This window comes from Platalea leucorodia, assembly GCF_965183815.1.
Source record: "Platalea leucorodia genome assembly, chromosome: 14".
Lineage (NCBI taxonomy): Eukaryota > Metazoa > Chordata > Aves > Pelecaniformes > Threskiornithidae > Platalea > Platalea leucorodia.
The window spans coordinates 2,546,704-2,569,479 of record NC_138836.1 but is presented as its reverse complement, the minus strand read 5'-3'; the positions used below and the strand labels follow the sequence as shown (position 1 = coordinate 2,569,479).

The 22,776-nt window shown below is 62.6% G+C and overlaps 4 protein-coding genes across 4 annotated transcripts; all 4 read right to left on the bottom strand.

Annotated features, from left to right (window-relative positions):
• Nucleotides 1-113: 113 nt before the first annotated feature.
• LOC309597249 (CMRF35-like molecule 6) lies at nucleotides 114-1,061 on the bottom strand (the record flags this gene model as incomplete). Its single annotated transcript, XM_082326484.1, has 3 exons — nucleotides 954-1,061; nucleotides 502-843; nucleotides 114-349 (listed from the first exon to the last, which is right to left on the bottom strand). The coding sequence occupies exons 1-3, from the start codon at nucleotides 988-990 to the stop codon at nucleotides 114-116; spliced, it is 615 nt and encodes a 204-aa protein (XP_082182610.1). The 5' UTR covers nucleotides 991-1,061.
• A 1,959-nt stretch (nucleotides 1,062-3,020) lies between these two features.
• LOC309597277 (CMRF35-like molecule 7) lies at nucleotides 3,021-6,074 on the bottom strand (the record flags this gene model as incomplete). Its single annotated transcript, XM_082326535.1, has 5 exons — nucleotides 3,021-3,282; nucleotides 4,366-4,593; nucleotides 4,823-4,910; nucleotides 5,349-5,684; nucleotides 6,041-6,074. 5 exons carry the CDS (start codon nucleotides 6,072-6,074, stop codon nucleotides 3,021-3,023), a joined length of 948 nt encoding a protein of 315 aa, XP_082182661.1.
• A 1,623-nt stretch (nucleotides 6,075-7,697) lies between these two features.
• LOC309597276 (uncharacterized protein) lies at nucleotides 7,698-11,343 on the bottom strand (the record flags this gene model as incomplete). Its single annotated transcript, XM_082326534.1, has 5 exons — nucleotides 7,698-7,832; nucleotides 7,973-8,336; nucleotides 8,623-8,722; nucleotides 9,398-9,809; nucleotides 11,275-11,343. The coding sequence occupies 5 exons, from the start codon at nucleotides 11,341-11,343 to the stop codon at nucleotides 7,698-7,700; spliced, it is 1,080 nt and encodes a 359-aa protein (XP_082182660.1).
• Nucleotides 11,344-12,073: 730 nt separating this feature from the next.
• Nucleotides 12,074-15,490, bottom strand: LOC309597275 (CMRF35-like molecule 6; the record flags this gene model as incomplete). Its single annotated transcript, XM_082326533.1, has 7 exons — nucleotides 15,404-15,490; nucleotides 14,187-14,516; nucleotides 13,689-13,818; nucleotides 13,058-13,170; nucleotides 12,663-12,700; nucleotides 12,446-12,556; nucleotides 12,074-12,148 (listed from the first exon to the last, which is right to left on the bottom strand). Exons 1-7 carry the CDS (start codon nucleotides 15,444-15,446, stop codon nucleotides 12,074-12,076), a joined length of 840 nt encoding a protein of 279 aa, XP_082182659.1. The 5' UTR covers nucleotides 15,447-15,490.
• Between the last annotated feature and the right edge of the window lie 7,286 nt (nucleotides 15,491-22,776).

The following is a 22,776-nucleotide window of genomic DNA, read 5'->3' as shown; positions in this document are numbered from 1 at the left end:
AGCGGGGGTGGAAAAGCTTTATTGCAACCGGCGGCGGGAAGGGCCCGGCGAGGCCCCGGTGCTGCCGCCCGCGCCGTCGGGGCCGGGGCGTCCCGGGGGTCCCCGGCGGGGGCTCAGCCGCCCCGCAGGCTGGCCCAGAGCACGGCTCCGCTCATGGCCAGCAGCGCCAGCACCTGCAGCCCGGCCACTACCGGGAAGTAGCGGAAGGGCCCGGGGCTCCCCCGCGGCGCGTCCGTCCCCGCCGCGGTCGGCCGGGGGGTGGTCGGAGCGAGGGGGGTGGTCGGAGCGAGGGGGGTGGTCGGAGCGGGAAGGGTGAACGGAGCGGGGAGGGTGGTGCTCAGCGACGGGGCTGCAAATGCAAAGAGGGGACAGATGCGGCGGTGCCTGCCGGGCACTGACCCGCTCCCGTCCCTCGCCAGCCACCCGGGTACCATCTCCTCCCGCAGCCCGGCCCCGGCCCCGCGACGTGGGGCTGTGCGGGGGGGACGTGCAGGGACTGACCTGGGGACACGATCACCTTCACCTCGTCACTCTCATCAGGCCAGGACTTGCTCCATCGCACCCCGCAGCGGTAGGTGCCCGCGTCCCGCTCCGTCAGGCCCTCCACGGTCACCGTGAACACCCGCCGTCTGCGATCGTCCTGGATGGAGAATCGGCCCCGCCGCACCACGGGCCGGTGCTCCGAGGTGATGACGATGTCACGGTTACAGGTGAAAACAGCTGTTCCCGGTGTGCACCAGAATTTCGGGTCCATCTCCCGGCCGGCCGGGTACGAGCAGCTCACCGAGAGGGACCCCCCCAGGAATCCCCGCACGGTGCCGGGCCCGGTCACCGCCCAGCAGCCTGCGGAGACAGAGGGAGCCGCGGGAGCGCTGCTGCCGCCGTGCCCGCCGCGCCCGTCGGGGCCTCCCCGGGGCCGCTCCGGGGCTCGGGGGGCTCCGGTCCGGCCTTACCTGGCAGCAGCGCCCAGGCGAGCAGCAGGAGCCGCATGGGCAGGCTGGCCTGGGCCGCCCTGGCGGGACGCTCCTGCCCCTCACGCTCCTTCGTTGTGTCTCTGGGACGTTACTTCCTCGTCTGTCCCGGTTACCAAATCCCTTGCAGCTGGAGGTTTAGCAAGAGCGTGGGCTTTCTTGTTTCCTCTGGTCTCCGCTGGCTTTCTGCCTCCTTGTGGCGGGTTGACCCTGGCTGAACACCAGCTGCCCACCAAAGCCGCTCTGTCTCCCCTCCTCGGCTGGGCAGGGGAGAGAAAATATAATGAAAGGCCCATGGGTCAAGGTAAGGACAGGGAGGGATCATTCACCCATTACCGTCATGGGCAAAACAGGCTCGGCTTGGGGAAATTAGCTTAATTTATTACCAATGCAATCACAGTAAGGTAATGAGAAATAAAAACTAAAACTTAAAACACCTTCCCCCACCCCTCCCTGCTTCCCAGGCTCTACTTCACTCCCGATTTTTCTACCTCCTCCCCCAGCGGCTCAGGGGGATGGGGAATGGGGGCTGGGGTCAGTTCATCACACGCTGTCTCTGCCGCTCCTTCCTCCCCAGGGGCAGGTTCCTCTCACTCTGCCCCTGCTCCAGCGTGGGTGCCTCCCACAGCAGACAGTCCTCCATGAACTTCTCCAACATGGGTCCTTCCCACGGGCTGCGGTTCTTCACCAACTGCTCCAGCGTGGGTCCCTCCCACGGGGTGCAGCCCTTCAGGAGCAGACTGCTCCAGCGTGGGTCCCCTGCGGGGCCACCAGTCCTGCCAGCAAACCTGCTCCAGCCTGGGCTCCTCTCTCCATGGGTTGACAGGTCCTGCCAGGAGCCTGCTCCAGTGCGGGCTTCCCACAGGGTCCCAGCCTCCTTCGGGCATCCCCCTGCTCTGGTGTGGGGTCCTCCATGGGCTGCAGGTGAAGATCTGCTCCACTGTGGATGTCTATGGGCTGCAGGGGCACAGCCTGCCTCACCATGGTCTTCCCCACGGGCTGCAGGGGAATCTCTGCTCTGGCGCCTGGAGCACCTCCTGCCCCCCTTCTGCACTGACCTCGGTGTCTGCAGGGCTGCTCCTCTGACATATTCTCACTCCTCTCTCCAGCTGCTGTTGTTGCGCAGATTTTTCCCCGCACTTTCTTAAATCTGTTATCCCAGAGACGCTACCACCATCGCTGATGGGCTCAGTCTTGGCCAGCAGCAGGTCCATCTTGGAGCCGGCTGGCGTTGGCTGTCAGACATGGGGGAAGCTTCTGGCAGCTTCTCACAGAAGCCGCCCCTGTAGCCCCCCCGCTGCCAAAACCTTGCCATGCAAACCCAATACACTGTCGCTAGAGCACTGCCGTGCACTGTCCCCTGAGCCCTGCTGTCCTGCTCCTGTCCCCGCTCCTGCCCCTGCCCAGGGGCTTGCCTTTCCCCCGCCGGCACAGCCGCCACGGTGGGGTGCAGTCCTGCCTCTCCCTGCCTCGCTGCCACACCGCCCGGCCTCTCCGGCCAGGCAGGGTGCCCAGCGGGGGATCCGCCTCTCAAGGGGTGGCTCAGCCCCGCACGGGGACCCCCCGAGCCCCAAACGTGCCCGCAGGCTGGGCGGCGAGGGTGGCACAGTGCTCCTGCAGGGCACCCTGTCCTCCCCGCCGTGGGAAATGCAGAGGGGGAGCCCCAGCCTCCCGGCCCTGTGCAGCTGGACGTCAGCACCCATCCCCGCTGCCCTGGGCAGCGCGGCCCCCCGGGCCGTCCCCAGCACAGCCCCTCGGTAGCCCCATGCCCAGTGCCCTGATCGGGTCTCTCCAGGCTTCCCCACCCTGTCCCCATCCCTTGTCTCCTGGAAGTACCAGTTCCCCTGCAGCGTCCTCCCTCCCACCCATCAGCGACTTGCTGAGCCTGCGCTGGCCTGGGCAAACCCTTCGGAAGAAGCTCCCAAGGGTTTGGGGACAGGTGGGGAGAGGCAGGACAAACGCAGCCCATGCACAGGGACCAGACCCATGCTGGGTGTCACAGGGTCTTTCTCCTGCAGCCGTGGGCTGGTCCCAGCTCAGACCAAAGCCTCACATGTGGACCCGCTGCCGGTACCATCGCAGCTCTGGCCTCAGCGAAGGCATGGAGACAGCTTTATTGCCAGCGGTTGGTTCTAGTTTAGCCGTGCTGAGGGTGTTCCTCGGTGGAGACACAACTGAGCTGCCCCTGACTTGTGCCTGGCCCTGAACCTTGGCCCCCGACAGCAGGCGAAGGGTCCCTGCCCTGAGCATCACCCTGGCCAGGCTCTGGGCTGCTCCGCATCCCTGTGCAGTTGCTCCCAGGTCCATTCCCCTGCAGGGAAAAACCCGGGAGCCCTGCAGTTCCCTGTGGCTCTGCCTCGGAGCTGTCACCTCCATCCCTTCCACACGTGGTATTTCTGGGGCAGCGGGTGGGCTCCCAGCTCCAGCAGCGGCAGGGAGAGCGAGGTGCAGGTCCCGTGGCTGGGCTCCCTCCCGGGCAGCCAAGCTGCTGTGTCTGCAGCGGAGGTTTTGCCATGTGGGGCTGGAGCAGGCTGCCGGTTCCTGGTGCGTGCCCTGGCACCTCTGGCATTTCTGTTCCTTAAACAACGCTGAGGAGAAAAAAAATCTCCTCCAAAGCTTTCTGGGGGGACACCGGGGAAGCTGGTTGTGCCACGTGGGATGTGGTGTAGCCCCGGGGAGGATGGAGGTGGCCATGCTGCTCTCCCTGATATGGCTCCTGGTGCCACACATCAAAAGCAGGGTTTCTGCGGGGTTTCAGCAGTGTGCAGGTGCCTGCTTTTTGGAGGTGCAGAACCTGGAAACTAAGAGGACTCATGAGAAAAGGAGCCCGTGGTGCAGCTGGGCGCGATGTGAGCTTTGCTCTCAAGCTGAGGGTGGGAAGTTGCTGTAGTGGGGGAGACAGTTGTGGAAGGACACTGCTCCCCGGCTCTCGCTCAGCTGCAGGTGAGCTTGGAAATGTTTGGCTGGAGACGGGCATTTGGTTGCATCAGGCAGGGCTGGGGGCTCCTCTGCTCGTGCCGGGGCTCGGCCGGGCCGTGGTGGAGCAGGCGCCCGCGCGGCACCCTGTGAGCCCATGCCCCCCCCGGCCACGCCGCAGCGTGTCCCCGCACGGCCCCACACCTCAGCATCAGCAGCCACCAGAGCCCCAGGTGGTGCCGGCAGCCGAAAGAGGGAGATGATAGACAGACAGACAGACAGGCACCCGCAGGATACCCAGGCTTTATTGCAAAATTGTCTTCAGTTGGCAGCTCCAGCTCAGCAGACGCAGGCTCTGTGCACCCCAAATCCTCCCCTCTGCAGCGCAGGGGCTGCCAGGAGGGGCCGAGGCTTCACAGGGGGAGAAGCACCTGGTGCCGAGCAGCTCCCTGCACAGGGCGGCCGTGCTGGGGGGCACAGCGCTGGCGGGATGGGGGGCAAGGGGAGAGGAGGGTGTCCCTGTGGCTCCGGGGCAGGGGGACAGCCCGGTGCCCTGGTGCTGCCAGCTGCCTCGAAGACCTGCAGGCTTTCCCGGTCGCGGCTCCTATGCCGGCTCCTCATCCAGAAAGCCCCGCATGCCAGGGCCAGTGCCATGGGCACCTTCACACTGAGGAAAAGCAGCAGGTAGGTGACACCAAGCTGAGACCTGGGCAGGAGAAAGGAGATGATGATGCTAGAGCTTGAGTAGGGTCTGAGCAACAAAGACGGAGACTGGGGCACTTGCATGTCTGCCAGCCGCCCGCTTGCCCCCGGGATGCTCCTTGGGGCTGCTGCAACTGGGGGGAACCAGGGCTGGGGGATGCATGCAGGGGAAAAGGTGTCTTAGGCAGGGGGATGCTGCTGGGGGCTTGCCCGGACCCCAAGCCCTGACTCACCGCACTGGAGGCTCCCCACAGCCCGTGGGGCACAGGGTAGTGGTGGCCAACGGGCTCACGTTGCTGCCCTTGGTTGTGGCTGAGGCAGCTGCAAAGAAAACACAGAATCAGAGCAAAGTGGAGACCCCCGCAGCCCGTCCTGCCCCCTGCGCGGGGGTCTCTGCCCCAAGACTTCAGCTGTGGAGGTGCCGGAGGTGGAGATGGGGGGCCCCGGGCAATGCACTGGGCACTGGGGAGGAGGAGGAGGGAAAAGGGGGCTTTAACTGGGAGGGACTGGAAACCCCAAAGGATGGGCTTGTGGAAGCGGAGACACTGAACGAGAGCGAGGGAGAGGCTCTGCTCTGCACGAGGCTCCGCACAGCCTCCTCCATCCCTCATCCAAATTTGCACTGGGGCAGCCTCCAGTGGGTCTCCCCGCTTCGACAACCCCTGTGTTCCCCTGGCTGGGGAGGCCCCGTCCCCAGCGCTGCGACCCAAGTGACAGGCTCCGCCGCACACCCCTGCTTTGCTCCCAGCTCGGCTTTACCTGCGGAGACCATCACCTTGGTGGTGTGCCCCAGGCTGAACCACAGTTTCCTCCTCACCCCACAGGAGTACCAGCCTGCGTCCTCCGGCGTGACACCGCCCAGCGTCACCATGAATGAGCGTGCTGCGTGGTTGTCCCTGATGGACACCCTGCCCTGCGTCACCGTCACCTCCGAGCCGTTGGTTTGGGCAATGTAGATGAAGCAAAACCAGAGGAAGCTTGGGCGGCACCAGTACTTGGGGTAGAGCTCGTAACCTGGCTCGTAGCCACAGGACATAGCCAGCGAGCCGCCCTGCTCGGCCGTCACCTGCGCGGGGCCCGTCACTGCCCAGCCACCTGCGGGGGACAGGGAGAGGTGCTGCAAGCACGTACTGGCATCGCCTTGGGGAACTGGGAGGGATCGGAGCCCAGGACGTTCAGGGGCACCCTGTCCCCAGGGAGGCTGTGTCTGTGCACCCGCTGCGCCGGGGAGCGGTGCTGAGATGAGATGTCCCCAGTCATGAAAAAAAAGAGCCCACATCAACCGTGCGTGTTGTTAAACAAGCAAAAAATCTTATCACCAGGGTTCAAGAAAAGGAGGGTTCTTGCTGTGACCGCGGTGGGCTTCCTGGGCTGGCTCGGTCCCAGCCTCTCCACGGCTCTGGCAGAGCCGGTGGGGTGGGAACCACCCGACCTGTGCTCCCGGGTCTCACCTGGGAAAAGGGTCCAAACCAGGAAAATCCTCATTTTCCAGCTTCTCGCTTCCGATGTGGATTTTTCCCCGTGGTTATTCATGAAGCACCCTGCAGGACGGAGCCAGGTTCACACGCACCCGGGCATCCCAGGAGTTTCCCAAGCCTCCTTCTCCCGTCGATTCCTTGGGCAGTGTTTACCCGCAGACCCTGGATGTCTTTTTTAAGGGTGGTTGCTTCTTCCCTTTTGCCCAGGGACCATGACTCACCCTGGGAGTGTCTCATGAGAAAGACTCTCTGCTTTTGCTCTGAAACAGCCGCTGGTTCCCAGCAAAATGCCAAAATGCAGTGGATCCCTCCACCACGATGCCTGTCCCAGCAGGGAACACAGCCCCTTCCCCGTGCACAGAGCCTCAAGGGCTTCTGGGGGCTTTGCAGGGGCTCCGGGCCAGAGCTGGGGTCTGGGGACCGGGGTAGAGCAAATGCAGGTCAGCCCCTGCGGATGGACCGGTGGGGACCACCGGGATGCTCTCCTGGGCATGCCGGACTGGGATGATGGACTGGGATGATGGACAGCCATCCCCGCTGCACTGCTGCTCCCCGGCTCCCGAGCCGGCTGCCAGTGCAAGCTGGACTGCTTTTGTTTGTTTTCTCAAGCAGAAGTGTCTCATTTCCCCCCAAAAAACGCCTTTTTTGGCACAGCCGTGGGTTTTGAGTGACAACACTGTTTTTCTCCCAAAATTAAATGTTTCCGCTGAAAGTTTCAGAAACCCAAACACAAAAAGCAAAGCCACTTCCCTGGCAGCTGCCTTGCCAACGGCTTTCTTCCTCAATACCCCTTGGAAAGAGCAGAAAGCACAAACCCCTGGCCCTGCCGGAGGCTGAGGCTGCTCCTTCCCCCCATCCCATCCCCTCCCTGTCCCCCCACCATGGCAAGAGGAAGCCCTGTGTTTTCCTTCTGACCATCAAGTAACCCCGCTCACTGCCGGCAAACCAGCTGACCGGCTGCGAGCCCAGTCGCTGCAAGTAGCAGCAAGATCTAAATTTAAGAAGTGACTGATGATTACAAACTTGCTTTCTGTGGATAAGCCTTCCTGGAAAGGCTGGGCAGCCAGGGCTCCGGCCGCCTCCCCAGCCGCTCTTGCTTTGAGTGTCGGTTCCCATTGCCCCCTCCTGACCCAGCCCCAGCAGTACTGGGGTGCCCCAGGGACCCCCCGAAGGGGACAACAGCAGCAGCGTGGCTGCATGGGCACACCAGATTGTCCCCTCTCCCCTCCAGACTGAGCCCTTACAGAGGAATTTCTTTATTGGATTTATCTGAACCCAAAGCAATCTGCTGCTGAGCTGGGAAAACATCCTGCTCCTCAGCCTGTGCAGGAATCAGGGATGTGGCTCCTTGCCAGCCGAGAGGCGTGGGTCAATCTGCCAAAGCAACGCAGGGGCAGGGGGCTCTTGGGGTCCCGTGGGCCAGGGGACGGTGCCAGCATGGCCTTGGGCTCCGGCATCACGGGCAGAGGCTGTCACACCGCCGAGACGCCGCGGTGATGGGACAGCAGCAGCCACCTCCTGCAACACTCCTTCGCCTCCTCTGCCGCAGCAAGGATGTCCCGGGGGGCGATGGCAAGGATGTCCCCCGGGGTGGCCCCGCAGGGACCCTCTGCTCATGAGGGCTGCTCCGCTAGGACAAGTAGGAAACCTCTTCTCTCAGGAAATGTTGGCCGGGCATCCCCATCACCTCCTCTTGACACAGGATGTTTGTGTAGATGGTGTCATTCTCCGGCTTGGGGTCCTGCTCCGTGTCACTGCAGCCACCCTGGTGAGGGGACAGCGTGTCCCCGCAGCCCTGGGGCACAGCTGGGCCATGCAGGGGCTGCCCAGGGTGAGCAACTGCACTGCATGGCCCCTGCCTACACTGCCTGAACTGCCCGCGCTGCCCGCACCGGCGGCCCTCACCTCTGCCAGGTCCAGCTCGTTGTCGTAGATGAGGCTGTGGTCTGGCTCCGTGGCAGTGCCCGGCTTGCAGGGGGCGGTGGGGACTTTGGTGCGAGGGGGCAGCGCTCCAGAAAGAAGAGACACGGGGGCAGGTTTTCTGTCTCTCTGGGACGGGGGAGATCCCTGCAGCCCTGCGCCCAACGTGGGTTTGTCCCCCAGGTCCTGGGATGGGCGCCAGGGTATGCCTGGGACGGGGCGCGCACGGGCACCGTTACCTTCCCTCCTCCTGCGCAGGGTGCAGAGGAGCCCGGCGGAGCCGGCGGCAGCCAGGAGGGAGAGCAGGACCGCGCTGGGCACCAGGGCACTCAGGGCTGGCCCCCCGGCGCTGGAGGCGAGGGGAGAGGTGCGGGGCTGGTTCCCTCCTTCACAAAGCTGGGGCTTTGCTTTTGCAGTGCCCTGTGTGCCGGTGCCCTCCCACAGCCCCTCAGCCACGGGGTGGGAACTGCAGTGGGGACAACAGCCTGGGACCCCACTGCATCACCCCCAAATGCCCAGGCTGATGGGTGAAGTCCCCGCGAGCCCCCTTGCACAGGGGCACCCACTGCTGCCCTCGGCATGAGAGCCACTGCCCTTCCCCGTGCCCACCCTGTGCCCCCGGGCCCCAGGCTCACCCCGCGGTGGTGGTGGTGGTGGTGGGGGGATGCTCCGTCGCGGTGGTGGGGATCCAGGGGGTGGGGGTGGCCAGGGGAGCTGCCGGGGGAGCTGATACGGCTGCATAAAAGAAGGTCCTGGTGGGAACTGGGGGCTGGAGGCGACTGTGGGTCCCCTGTGTCTCCTCCAGCAGCAGGCGAATACTTGCCCGTGTCCCCTCCAGCACATGCCCCTGCCCTGCCGGCACCCCTGTGGGATGCGCCCTGCCTGCACCTGCCTGCCCCTGCCTGCCCAGCTGCCCCCCCCTCTCTGAGCTGTGTCTCCCCATGGCGAGACATCTTTCCAGCGAACCAGAGGTTTCCCCAAGGGCAGAGGGGGTTGAATCCACCCCTTTGCCTGGTCCGGAAACTCAGCATTATATCATTTGGCTGTCAGAGGCGGGTTTGGCAGGCAGTCCCCGGCCTCAGCGCTGGGGCTCAGCGTTAGCGCTTGCGGCCGCGCGTAACCGGCGGCTCCGCCATCCTGCCTGCGCCGTGATGGGTGCTGGAAGCCCCAAAACCAGCCTGGGGCTGGGCCCTGCGCTGGGCTCCAGCACACTCTGCCTGCCTCTGCGAGCATCCCCAAGACACAGCAACCTGTCACCCCTCCCAGCCTCTGCCCCTGGTTTATACTGGGTCCCAGGGGCTCTTTCTTGGAACGCTGCCTCCTCCCAGGCCACTGCTGGCCCACGAGCCAGCAGCCTCTCCAGAAAGAGTCCTGGCCAGCAAAACCTCCAGCCAGCTGGACAGGGCTTACCTGGGACCACCCTCACTGTCACCGGCTCCATCAGGTCCCTGCCCATCCTCTCGACCCCGCACCAGTAACTCCCAGCATCTGCCTCGGAGATGTGCTCCACGGTGAGCGTGACCACGCAGAAGATGTGGCTGTCCCAGATGGAGACCCGGCCGTGCTGCCGGGGCGCTTCCCTGCCCGCCGTCTCCACCACCTTGCGGCAGGAGTCCCGGCTGGCCCCCCGGCACCAGTACTTGTTGTAGTCCTTGTAGCCCGGTGGGTACCAGCAGCGGAGGGAGAGCATCTCCCCCACCCGGCCGCTGACCTCCCTGGGGACAACCAGAGCCTGGCAAACTGCAAAGAAACCCACAGCGACACCGGAGAGAAATGGGGCTGCAAAGTCAGCCTTCCCCCTGAGCCCCTCCTTCTCAGCTCCCTGTGGAAAGAAGCACTTTGGGGGAGACCCCTTCTACCAGCTTTTAGCCCCAGACATGAGGCCATGGTGATGGGAGGCTTTGGCTCCGTCGGTGCCCGACATGGAGCCCGTGCCCCTGCGGAGCTCAGCAGCCCCAGCCCCTTGGTGCCAGTGGGAGCTGGAGCATCACCGGCGCGGTCGGAGCCTGTCCTCACCTGGGAGAAGGAGCCAGCCCCAGCCCAGCCATATCCCCATCATCCCGCTTTGCTCCAGAGATCCGCAAACATCAGCCTCCTGCACAGGACAGCCAGGTGAGGGACGCCGAGCTGATGTGCACTCTCGGCTTCTTTCGTTGCTTTTTTGCTCGCGCAAGAGGCGGCTGCTCTGCTGCTGGGTTATTTTTATCTGACCGGGCTTCGCCTCAGGGCTGGGGGGGTTCTGTTGCGGGTGACAAGCTGCTGAGATGCTTTGTGCAGACTGGCACATCTGAGGCACACCGGGGAGGGTGGGCAGCCGCAGAAATGGGACGTGGGACCCCGTGCACCCCACTTGGCAGGAGGGTTTAGGAGCAGAGGGGTTTTCACCCCAAACGGCTGCTGCAGAGAGATGCTGGAGCACATGAGCTGAGCAGAGCTTCCAATGCCAAAATGGGGCAAAACCAGCATGGGAGTTTTAATCTTTGCTTGATCTTTGCTGAGCCCACCTTGCATTCCTGGGGGTGCTGGAGGCTGCGTGTCCTGGTGCTCCCCTCGGCCGGGCCAAGGAGCGGTGCTGGGATGGGTGCAGCCTCCCGGGTGCTCGGAGGGCGTCAGCTCAGCCCCTGGGCTGCGTTTCGGCTGAGAGGGACACGTCAGGCCCTGCCAGCTCTCAGGGGTGCGGGTGCCTGGCCCCGGCCCTGGCCTCTGCTGGGGTCTGCAGCACCGGGCTGGTCTGGGGGGAAGTGGGAGATGTGAGATATATGGAGAGGGAGGAGCAGGAGTGATCCGGACATCGCCCGGAGCTGCCGTATGGCACCGGGGGCTGTGGCCGGGTGGCTGGAGGTCGGCTCTGCCGATGGTGCTTGCTGGGACAGAGTGGTGGGGATGATGTGGGGCTTCCTCCTCCTCTGGCTTTTTTATCCCAGGTATGACCATGCTGGGGCTCAGGGGAGAACTGGGAGCAGGGCTGCGTCACTGGAGCTGGTGCAGGCAGTGGGTCCTCCCTGTGCTCCTGCTCCCCATTTGGCACCGGAGCTTCTTGCAGACGATGGGGCTTGGCTTGCCCTGGGGAGCAAGTGGCACCCAGAGGAGCTCCCCTGGCCCATGGCGGGGCAGGGATGGAGGCGAGCTTCCCCCCGCCCTGAGCTCCAGCTTGGCTGCCTGTGCAGCATCTCCCCACTTCTTTTTTTTTTTCCATCCTTGTGGTTTTCCTTCCTCTTTCTAAAACTGCTGCTTAGGTTTCCATTTCGCAATGGGGTGGTTATATTTGAGTAGATGACAAGACCTACCCAAACAGGGGCTTTTCCTTCCGCAGCTCCCCCACCTGGGATACGCAGCTGAAATCCTGATGTCTGCATGGGAGGTTGGGCTGGGGGGAGCAGGATGGGACCCCCTGCAGCCAGACTCCCCAAGGGCCCTCCCTCCACCCCACCCTGCCCTTCAGCCCCTTCGCTCTGTGCAAAGAGCCGGAGGGAAGGGAACGAGGCACCAGGTAAAAATAAAGAAGCAGAAGTCTGAGGGCTGTGTGGGAACCAGAGTGACCACACCGGCCGCAGCACCACCTCCTTCCCGGGGCACCTCGGAGTCACTGGGGCCGGGGAGGGGACGGAGGTCACGTCTCCGACCAGATGCTGACCTCCCCGTGTGCTCCTTATTGCTGAGCACAAGAACTGCAGAGGATGAGAAGGGCCTGGGGCTGCCGAGGCATCGCATTCCCTGGTTCCCCGCAGCCTGGACCAGGGATGCTGGGCTTTTAACCCCTGATTGGGGGGTATTTTAGCCACATCGTAAATCTCGTGATCTCATCTCATTTAATAACCTCATGGCAGGGTGGGGATAAACAGTGCTGCTGGCCCGGTGGCGTGTGCATCCCACTGCGGGGCTCCATGGCACGCTGCGGTCCCCGGTCTTGTGCGGTACAGAGGGGACGGGGGTTGCTTCTGCGGGATAGAGGGAATCTCAATGGGACAGGCAGAGGGAGCTCAGGAAGCAGCAGGGAAACACGCCCTGGACGGTGGGAGAGCTGCAGGGGATGCCCCTTCCCGGACACGGGGCTTCCTGGCAGCGAGGGGCCAAGCACGGAGCCGCTCAGTGCGTGTTCATGTAGATCGGCTGCAGTTCTGGAGCTCTGGAAATGGAAACTTTGTCTCCCTTTTCAAAGTCCTGAAATGAGGGAGAAATGTGAAGAATTAGGGCACTTTGCAGGTCTGCCGATGCTAGAGCCCTAAAAGCTTGTGTCTACATAACGCCTGTTCCTACAGGGTTTGATAGCTGCTGCCTGGGCCAGGCTGTTAAAGGGAAGGGCAAGGCTGGCGGGGAAGGAGCGTGACCCCGAAGCGGGGCAGCTCCTCCTCGCTGCACCCCGAAGCGGGGCAGCTCCTCCTCGCTGCAGGGCTGGGAGCAAGGAGCACCCATGGGGTAACTTGCTGCGTGCTTGGGGAGCTGCCCCAGCCCCTTTACCTGCCACTTGGCCGGGCTGTTCTCATAGTCATCCTCGGGCGAGCTGAGCTTCCTCTGCCTGTTCGTGTAGATGTGATTGGAAGCATCTGCTCGCTGCCAGCTTGCCGTGACCTGGAGGGGATGAGGTGCGTTGAGGACAAGGGAGGCTCCAGGCAGTGGCTCCCTCGTGGTGGAGCCATCACAAGACCCCCGTCCCACTGCCCCCCACCCGCGGTACCTGGAGGTCCTTGTCCCTTTTCCTCTCCACAGCCCAGGCTGCTGGGGGAAGAGCAAGAGAAATGGGTCAGACCAACCATGGAGCTCCCTTTGCTGAAGGGGAGCATTTTGGGGAGCCCCAAGCCCTTCCCCATGGGTGTCCCATCAGTTCCTGTGCAACCTCAGGTCTGGCCTGACTTTGCCAAGAGCCCCCTGGACTGTGGGGCTCAGTGGGTTGGGGTCCCGGGGAGGGCTCCACCCCCTTTCACCCCAAGCCCTCCTCACCCCCAGGATGGGAGCGGGAGGGCAGCGTGTGGTGAGCTGGGGTGGGGGGACGGGTGCTGGGGAGCAGCGTGGGGACCCCTGCAGCCTCCCCGCAGAGCAGAGCCACAGCTTGGGCCCCCAGATCACTTGTACCTCCGCTCCTCTCTGGTGACGTTCTTCTCATCCTGCAGCAGATGATGATGACGCCCAAAACGAGCACCAGCATAGCGGAGGGCGTCAGGACCAGGACAAGCAGGTTTGGGGTCCTAGGAGGGGAGAAAAGGGTGTTACTGCCCTTCTGCGCTGCCCCCTCTGCAGCCCTGGGCCCCGGGGAGGGCTTTCGTGCCTGTATTTAGCACAGCCCTGGGAGCATGAGACTCCATGGGCTGGCAAGGCTGTTCCAAGGATTTCTCCCAGGTTTCTTGGCCAGGGATCCATGCACATGTACCCGCAAAGGCTGTCCAGCTTGGCATGAGCCAGCTGCACAGATTCATCCCCCACCTCCACGGACAAGTGCCCAGACGCGGCACACGCCTGCCTGGGGTGTCGGGGTCCCCGGCAGCCCTGTGGGAGCTGGGCAAAGACCCTGGGAGCCCCAGCCAGTGCAGCCCTACGGCATGCAGGGATACAGCAGCCCCCTTAGCATCACGTTTTCCTTTCTCCAGACATGTCCCACTGGCCCCAAAGCCTGGTGGGCAGCCTGGAGCTGGACGCTGCATCCTCGGCCTGCCTGGTCCTTGCGCTGGGGATGGTCCCTCTCCTCCCCGGTGGCCCTGGCACTCACCCAGCCTGCAGGGTGACTTTCGGTATGGGCACGGTGTTTTCCAGCTCCAGGGGAGTCCATGGGAAGGTGGGAGCAGTTGTGGCCTCTTCCCCCTGTGTCGTGTGGAGGTCACAGTGTGTTGTTTCGGGCACTGTGGTATAGACAGATGGGAAGCAAAGCGCTGCGGTGCGTTACCTGCTCCTGGGCTGTGGCTGAGGTTGGTGACGGGGGGCTCTGGGGCCCCAGAGGCTGCTGGCGGGGAGGTGATGGGGGGTGGCTGGGAAACGCCAAGCATGGCCCCAGGGGGGCTGTATGCACCGTGGGAGCAAGGTGGAGGATGCTGGGGGGTCACCAAAGGCAGCTGGGAGGGGGATTCCTTCTCCCGGGCTCTACCTGTCCTCCCTCCCAAGCCTTCCCTCTCTCCAATCCCTCTGCCCCTCCCTCCCAAGCCTTCCCTCTCTCCAATCCCTCTGCCCCTCCAGCCTCCATCAAGGCAGAACGGCTGTGCCAGGCGCTTACCTGGGAGAACAGACACCATGACGGGGAACATGGGGTCATACCATGCTACCTGGATCCCACACCAGTACTGATCCTTGTCCTCCACTCTCAGGTTCTCCATGGTCACCACGAACACGTGGCCAGTGGGGTCATCTCTCAGGGACACCCTGTTCCCCGACGCCTCGTCCCCGGGGACTGTGGTCTGAACGAGGATGGAGCACGAAAACCAGCTGCTGCCCCTGCACCAGTACTTACTGGCATTTACCAGCTCTGGCTTGTACTCGCAGGTTACCTCCACGGAGCCCCCTGGGAAGCCGCTCACCTCCGCGGGGCCCCGCAGAGCCCAGCATCCTGCAGGGATGGAGACCGTGCCAGCCTTTGGGCAAGCACAAGCCCATGCACAAGCCTCCTGCCAGTCCCCAGCCCACTGCCTGTCCCCCTGCCACATGAGCCTCTTTGTGCTGCCCCACAAAAAACCTCTCCCATAGCGAGCAGGGCTGAGCCCAGGGGTCCCGCCTGAAGCACGGCTGCCAGGGGCTGTGCAGGGGTGGGTGCTGGAGATGCACTGGGTCCGAGGTCGGGGGGAGGCTGTGCGGGGCCAGGGGCCGAGGAGGGAGGGAGGGCATGGGGGGGAACCGCTCGGTCTCTCTTTGCCTCGCCGTGAAACCCCAGTGCCTGGAAATCCACTTCTGCTTCTGCCAGTGGGCTCTTCCAAGATGAGCTGCCCTGCCAGCCCTGGGCAGGGCAGTTCCCCCCCAGGCTCTCCCGGGGTCACATTTAAAAGAAAAGAAAAAATGCCAAATATCCCCCCGCTCTGCAGCCCCCTGGGGAGCTTCACCTCTGCCCTCCCGCAAAGCCAACCCCCCTGGGACGCTGCTGCCCACCCCGAAGCGCTGGGGTTTCTGTTAAAGCCATCTCTGCCGGCAAGGACGAGGTAGAAGCTCACCCTGCCTGCCCTGCCTGCTGCTCTCATGGCATGGGGCGGGGGGGCGCAGGATTTGCAGGCTCCCTGCAGCCTCCCGCAGGGTGGTTTTAGGGATCCGTGAGTTGGAAAAGGTTGCCAGCCTCTGCATGGATTGAAATAATTAATCAGTTCTTGGCAGAGGACGAAGTAGGGAAGAAATATATCCATGAGGCATTTCCATCACTGCTGGGTGAGGACGCAGATTTTGGAAGGTCGGCACAGCCCCGGTGAGCCCTTACCCGCTCCCATCAACACAAGAAGATCCCTCTCTCACCTGGGAGGAGAATCCAGATCCAGACCAGGAGCCTTTCCTCCATCCCACTCGCCGGGTGGCTGCAAGCTCAGCCCTCACTCCCCGGAGCTACACGTCCCCGGCAGCGGCCACGCCAGGCACCAGCCGCCCTGGAAGGCGCCTGTCGCCGCCACGGTGCCGCGCCTCGGCTTCCTGCCCCGGCTCCGCTTCCCCCGGGGCTTGGGTGCCGCCTCGCTCCTCCAGCTCAGGGCAGCGCGTACAGCTGCTCCTCCGGGCCAGGGAGACCCGCACCAACCACTTCTTTCCAAACTCGCTCAACCTGAGTTGTAACTTCGCCCTTGTCAGCATCTCCGGCGGCCGGGGAGCCGAGAAGGGTGTCGGAAGCAGGGGGACGGCTTAGGCAAAGACCTCGAGAGGCTGAACTCAGCCTTCACTGTCTGTTTAAGAGTTTCAGGGCTGATGAAAAATTAACTTCAGCTCTTCAAAGGGGAAAACCTGATGTTGAAGAGGAGAAATACGCTGAGGATGGCCAAACCACTATGGGCCAGTGGCCCATGCTCTGCTCCCGCTGGTCCCCATGCACTGGGCTGCTCTGGGCTGCATGCATGAGGAGCAGCAGCTGGAGGAGCTGGGGTTTAGTTTCCATCTGCCCCGGAGTCTGGCACCCGGAGCCAGCCCTGGTGTGACTGGGACACCGGTGATGGTGTCCTGCTGACGGTACACGAGAGCTGCTAACATACAGCAGCGCTGAGCTGCGGGATACGGCAGAGGACCGAGCTCTTCCAAACACAAACGAGAAGGTATCAACCTACCTGGGAACCCATCAGGCAGGAGAGGCAGCCACCAAGTTACCCTGCGAGGAGCGGAGAGATGCGGGAGATGCGCAGGCATCCCTGCCACTGCCCGGCAAAGTGCGGTGAGCCCTTCCCACCGTTCCCTCGGGGCGGGAGGAAGGTTGGGAGAAGCGGCTCAGAGGTGGAGGCTCTGGCTGGAAGGTGTGCGGGGAAGGCGCCTACGAAGGCATTTGCTGGCTGGGGATTTTGAGGGCAGCTCGGTTACCCAAAAGCAGGTAGAAGCACTTTTTCAAAGAACCACTTTGGTGGAGAAACTAGGGGAATTTCCCAAGCCACGTTCATGTTATCACCATCAGATAAGAGGTATCACTTCCCCTTCCCTTTCTCTGTTTCAGGTTTTGTTTCTGGGCAGAATGAGCAGCTGCCCAGCCCAGGGCAGGGGCTGGGACCCCCGGCACAGACTGGGGCCAATTCTTCCCCATCACTGCAGTCCCCAGGACCGTGTTACCCTCCAGAGAGCTCCCGACTCCGCTGCAGCGGCTGGCGGCAGGTCTCCTTCCTGCCCCTGAGGACACTGCAGGGATTTACAGCCGCCCAGCACCGCCACTGCAATTCCCACGTGGGGTTTTACCCCGATATTTCTCCTTTCAGCTGTTGGGCGAAGGGGCCCTGGCTGCAGCGGGGATGCTGGCTGGGGGTGTGCGTGAGGGGTTTGCAAGGGGGATGGCTCCAGCTCAGCCCCTCGGCCCCAAGCCACCTGGGCAGCCTGTGGTGCTCCTGGAAGGGAAGAGCAAAATGGGAGCGGGCAGGAGCAAGGAGCCCCGGAGCGCTAACGCCAGAGGTTCTGTCACATAAGGGGCTGCGATATTTATCCCAATTAAATCAAGTGTCAGGTTGAAAGTGATGAAACCAGAAAGGCAGCGGAGCAATTCAGACCGAAACCAATGCAGCAGAGCATGGTGTGGAGCCACGCTGCCTGGTCCCCTGCGGAAACGCAGGGAGCCCTGAGCAGAGCCCGCCACGACACCCCCGGCCGGGGCACAGGTGTGGGTGCTGGGGTGCTGCAGACACCCCGGGGGGGTGAGTAAACGCAGCCGCCTGCGGAGGAGGAGGCTGCAGCAAAGGGCAGGGGAAGGCTCCGGGCTCTGCACCAGTGTCTCTGCGGGGCGGCTGTGGCTGGGAAGACGCTGCCCTCCCCACCACGGACACGGCAAGGGGGCCCTGCTGGGGACAGCCGGGTCCTGCCCTGCTCTTGAGCCGAGACCCCCTCTCTTTCAGCAGCAAGGGGCTCGGGAAACACAAGGCGAGGCTATTCTGTAAGAGAGGAAGCGTTGCTGAAACCCTTCTCAGGAATCCCAGTGGTGCATCCCAACAGGAACAAATCAGTTCGTCTTTTCGTCTTAGCCACACTTGGGGCTGGAGCAAGCACTTGCGTGTGGCTCGGTAGCCATGCCAGCGAGCAAAGCGGCCCTGCTGTGGCAGAGCGATGGCCGGCGATGGGAACATGGCAGCGGGAGATGAGCTGACCCCTGCGCTCCTGCAGCCCCTGCCCGGCGCTGGCCTGCGGGCAGCCGTTCCCAGCCCCTGCCCGGCAGCGATGGGATGTGGAGCGACACGATCGGATGCTGCTTTTGCCCTGCCTCTGGCGAGATTCTGGGTTGGGGTTTAGTCTCCGGCGGTGGCCCTAAAAAGGCTCCAAGCCCCCATGCGGCAGGCAGTAATTGAATCAACCAGTGCATGACCCTGCACCGCCAGATCTTCCCCAGCTCCCATCCCACCTAACTGCCCCCCGCCACAGCCGAGCCTTTCCAGAGTCCTCCTCTGCTCTGGGCTTCAATGACATTTCCAGCCCCTGATTCTGTTACTAAATCTAGGACCTTTGAAACCTAATCTGAGTATTTCAGACTGTGCTTGCATGGGCAGCTTTGGCAACTTTGGTGAAATTGTCCTTAGAAGATGAGGCTGAATATAATAATTGCTAATGCAGCTCCTTTCGTGCTGGCTGACTGAGCACGCACTGGCTGATCTCTCCCTTCCGCTGCCATCTCAGATAACCAGGATAAGCCCAGATCACTCCCAGATCTCCTGACTTAGCAAAGCTGGTGAGAGGGAGAAGTCCTTGCAGACACTTTGTGGTGGTGGAGGGTTTACTCCGGGTTGTGCCTTAGGCTGGACTCCTCAGCCAGAAAGGGCTAAGGCAGGGGTTAGTTATTGCTGTGAAATTAAGAAAGCAAAATTCAACAGATTCAGAGGATGAAATCCTGGCTTCTCCCTAGTTCACGGGGAAGGAATGAGTTTGGTAGGGCTCAGATCTCTCCCAAAAAGGGTTGTACAGGCAGTCCAGGGAAATACTACAGCAGGTTAATGGGGTTGGGCAGCTGAGAATGAGCAGGAGCGGGCAAGGAGGACAGGGAAGCAGAAACTCCTGAGCTGGCTGTAAATCCTCCATTGTTACAGCTGCACTTCTCAAGGCAAATAGAGAAGTAATTAAGCTATCAGAGATACAGTCTACCAGCAAACCAGACCAAACAATGGGGCTAAATTGCAGGTTTATTTGAAATCGCTCCTGCTCCTGCCATTTGCAGGTCATTTCCTCTGATTTCATTGCTCTGCACTGATTTCAGCTGGTCAGCGCTGCTCGGGGCTATAAACTGCTGGCTGCCTCCCAGGAACCTCTGCTGGGGTCGGCTGGGAGAGCAAGGGGTTTGCTTTGGATGGGGGAAAGACATTCCTTGGTGGGTGAGGGGAGGAGGGTGATGCAGGTGTCAGGCTGCTGGGCTCCCATAAAGCTGCTGATACCACTTATCTGTGATGGGTCAGGCACCCCAGAGCCGTAAAGTGGTATAAAGCCCTTGGAGCTGAGCCAGGCTGCGCTGGTGCCTGTCTTTTGCCAGCGATCTGTGTTGTCTCATTAGGCTGCATTACCCTTGGCGATATCATGATAGATAGGAAAGCTGTCTTCCTCCTGAGCACCGATAAACCTGCAGGGCCAAATGTGTCTCTGGTGTAACGCCAGTGCCTGCAGTAGGAAAGGAGAATTGTGCTTTCCTTCCTCCCAGCCAGGCCCTCGCTCAGCAGCAGCTCCTCGACACTTTCCCTTGCGACTCAGAAAAGGGAGACAAACGTTGCCGGAGCTGAGATGGGTCGGGGATGCCCTCAGAGCCCCTCCTGCAGCAGGGACGTGCCAGGAATCCCCCTCCAGAGGTAAGCAGGGCTGGAGTCTTGGACCCGGTGGTGCTCTGGGGGCTTCCTCTCCTCTTCCCTGGGGGTTAAGTTCATCCCACCCCCCAGGAGAGGTTTGTCTGAGCACCAGCACAGCTTGGGTGCCCAGGGTGGAGCCATGCCATGCCTGCGGCAGATCTGGGCCTCCGGGGCCTGTGTGACCCAGCAGGCAGCTCGGGTCGGGGCAGTACGCCCGCTCTCTGTGGGTGCTGGGGTGGCAGAAGGCTGAGCACGCACTCAAGACATGTTAGCATGAGGTCTTCATCCTCAAGGGGCTGATACAGCACTGGGACACCCATGGGAAGGCTTTTTGCCAAGTTCTGGGTATATTTAAGAGGACAGAGTTGCCCTGGCTTCATTGAAGTCACCCCGAGGTTTGCTGCTCTTGTTTTCCTGGCCCTGCCTTGTGTGTACACTATGTCAAACCACGATGCTGGCCTCACCACTCAGAAATTATTTGATCCAGACACCGTGGCTCATGATATTGCTTATTTTTATGCTGTTGATCATCTTCCAGCACTTGAGACCGATGGGTGGTCTGGCTGCAGGATGGTCTGGGTCAGGCCTGGGTTTAGCTTCTTGGCCTCAGACAAGCCTGAAACCCCCCTGCTCCTCTGGGTTGTTTTTTGTCTTTTCTGGCTGTTGTTGCCAAGACTGATCATATGACCCGGCAGAACTGTCTCTGCTGTTAGAGGAAATAATGGGCAGATATAATTAGCAACGTCAGGCCCGGGCAGTCAAACAGCAATCGGACGGGTGCAGATGGCTCTTGGAAACACAGTATGTTCCTCTGGCTTGGGGCCGTCTGCTGATCTGGAAAGAGGGAACCAGAGAGTCTCTCTTGAATAAACTTCTCAGTAAAGATTAATTTCTTTCCAGTCTGATCAACAGCACCAGATTGCTCTAAAGGGAGTTGTAAATAAAAGGATCTCAATGAGAGATCGACTGTCACCTCCAGGTTTAGGCACAGATTCCTCCTCTTTCTAAATACAACTTGTTTTTCACTCCAAGCAGGCTCTGTAAATGCAGTGGGTTTCCAAAGGGGAGTTGCCAGGGTGGCCAGCCGCAGGTTAGCACCAGTTTTGTAAAGAAGCTGAAGTGGCGTGGCTAGCACAGGCCACTGCCCCTCCCTGGGCTGACACACTGCTGACCCTGGTGACCACGCAGGTCTGGGCTTTGCCACTGCCCGTGGGTGCCCAACAGCCATCTGGGCTGATGGCTGGAGGGGCATCAGTCGGAGCAGCCCCGGTGCAGGCGTGGGCTCCCCAATGTGAGTGCCAATGAACCGGGTGCGAAGCACGGCTCGAGCAGCGCAGCAGACCTGGCTTCGTGCTCTCAGCTTGGCGATTGATTGGAGCTGGCGGCGAGGAACCTCTCTGCCCAGGGCTGCCTTCCAGCCTGCCTGCCCGTGCCCCGTGGACGCTTCCCGCAGCGGAGGGAGGGAGGGCAGCGTTTCCCGGTAGCGAGGGCAGGGAGCCCCGGGCTCTTAGCAGAGCCGGGGGGGGGCCTCTATCACGGCGGAGGGATGGGGGGGGGGGGGGGGGGGGCGGAGAGGGACCAGCGGTTGGGTGGAAACTGCCACGGGCCCTGCCTGCGTGGAAGGGAGCTCCCACGGCCTCTCCTCCTCCGGGCGGGACCGGCCCCCTCCTCCGGGCGGGGGAGCCTTGCGAGGGGGGCGGGCACGGCCGTGACGGCGGTGAGGAGCCGGGCACCGCTCCGCTGTCCTGCGGGGAAGCAGCCCGAGCCGAGCTGTGCTGAACCGGGCCGAACCCTGCCGTGCTGAGCCGGGACTAACGGGGCCGGGCCGTGCTGGGCCGGGACTAACGGGGCCGGGCCGGGACTGCCGGGGCCGGGCCGGGCGCTGTCCGCGGTGCTGCAGGCGGGGCGGGCGCTGTCCGCGGTGCTGCAGGGGCGGCCCGGCCCGGCCCGGGGCCCCCGGCGGCGGCAGCCGGCCCATGCACCCCGGCCATGGAGGCCCGCTCCGCCGGCCCGGGGGGGCTGGCTACAACGAGGCCCTGCTGCACAAGGTAGGGCTGGGGCAGCGGCGGTGCTCGGAGAGGGGGGGGAGCCGGGGGGCGGGGGGTGCTGGGGCGACGTGGGAGCGACTGCCGCGGCAGGGAGACTGCTTCAACTTCCCCGGCAAACTCTGTCCCTCCTCGCTCCTCTTCCCCCGCTGGGGTCCATCCTCCACCCCCCATCCCGGCGGGGTTGGGGTGGGGGATGCGGCTGCAGCTCGGTCCCGGTCCCTGCCACCTCCCGGCTGATGGTGGGGAGGGGGGGCGGCAGGATCGGGCGTGTTTTGGGAAGCAAAACCAGGCAGGAGCGCTGGAAAGGGGCCAGCCCCGCGGCACAGCCCGGTGTTCAGCCGCCCCCGCTGTCCTGTGCGTGCTCCGGGGGGTCGGGGGGAGCTGCACCCCGGGGGTCTGGTTGCCAGAGACAGCCTAAGGAGAGGGGACTTCCCTGCCATGAAATAGCGGTGTCCCAAGAGATGTTCATCCCTGCCCTCCTTGCTTTAAAATCCTTCTCTTCTGTGGGGTCCCTGGGACTGCATTTTGTAACTCCACGTTGCACAGAGGGTGGCCGGGGCTGCTGCTGTCCCCGCAAGACCTGGGCGGCGCAGGCTCTGCCGCAGGCTCTGCCGGAGCAGGGCTTTTGCTCCCTGCAGTCAGACGCTCCCCAGCAACTCCAGGAGACATAGAGGAGATGCTGATCTCTGCCAGATCCACCCATCGCTCCTTCTTGCTGTCCTCACGCTGCTTTGCTGCAGTCCCCAGTGACTGTGCAGGGACCGACACCCCTGGGGAGCAGGGGGAAAAGCAGGCATGGGCCAGGGCGGGGGAAAGGGCTGGGGCTGTCCGGATCCCTCTTCACAAATCCCAGTCTATTCTATATCCCGCTCTACTCAGGGCAATGTGCCCAGCCCTTGATTAGCAGGAAAATATCAATTACTAGCAACTCTCATTTCTGTTGTATGCCGCGTACGTAGGACATGCCTCCAGGGATGACTCAAGAAACTTTGATTCTTTGCAAAGCCTTAACTCTCTCTTCTCCAGCAGTGAGCTGCTGCAGTAAAGGAGTGACACTGGTAGAACTGAGTCTCTGGGCAGAAGAGCTGCCCAGGCAAATAACCCTCCCAGTCCCGTGTTCTCCGCCGTTTCCCTTGGTTTTTGCTGCCACCCCTGGCTGGGTTACTTGTCTTGCAGAAACAAGCCTGCTCTTGCTCCAGGGAGGTGAGGCAGCAAATACTTTGCTAGATCTTGTTTCTGAGCAAGGAATCACATTTCAGATGTGCTGAGAAACCCCGAGAGAGCTTTGCACTCTGGAGGCAAAGGTTAAGTGATTTCAGGTTGGTGGCTAAACCCAGGCCTGGGGCTAGGG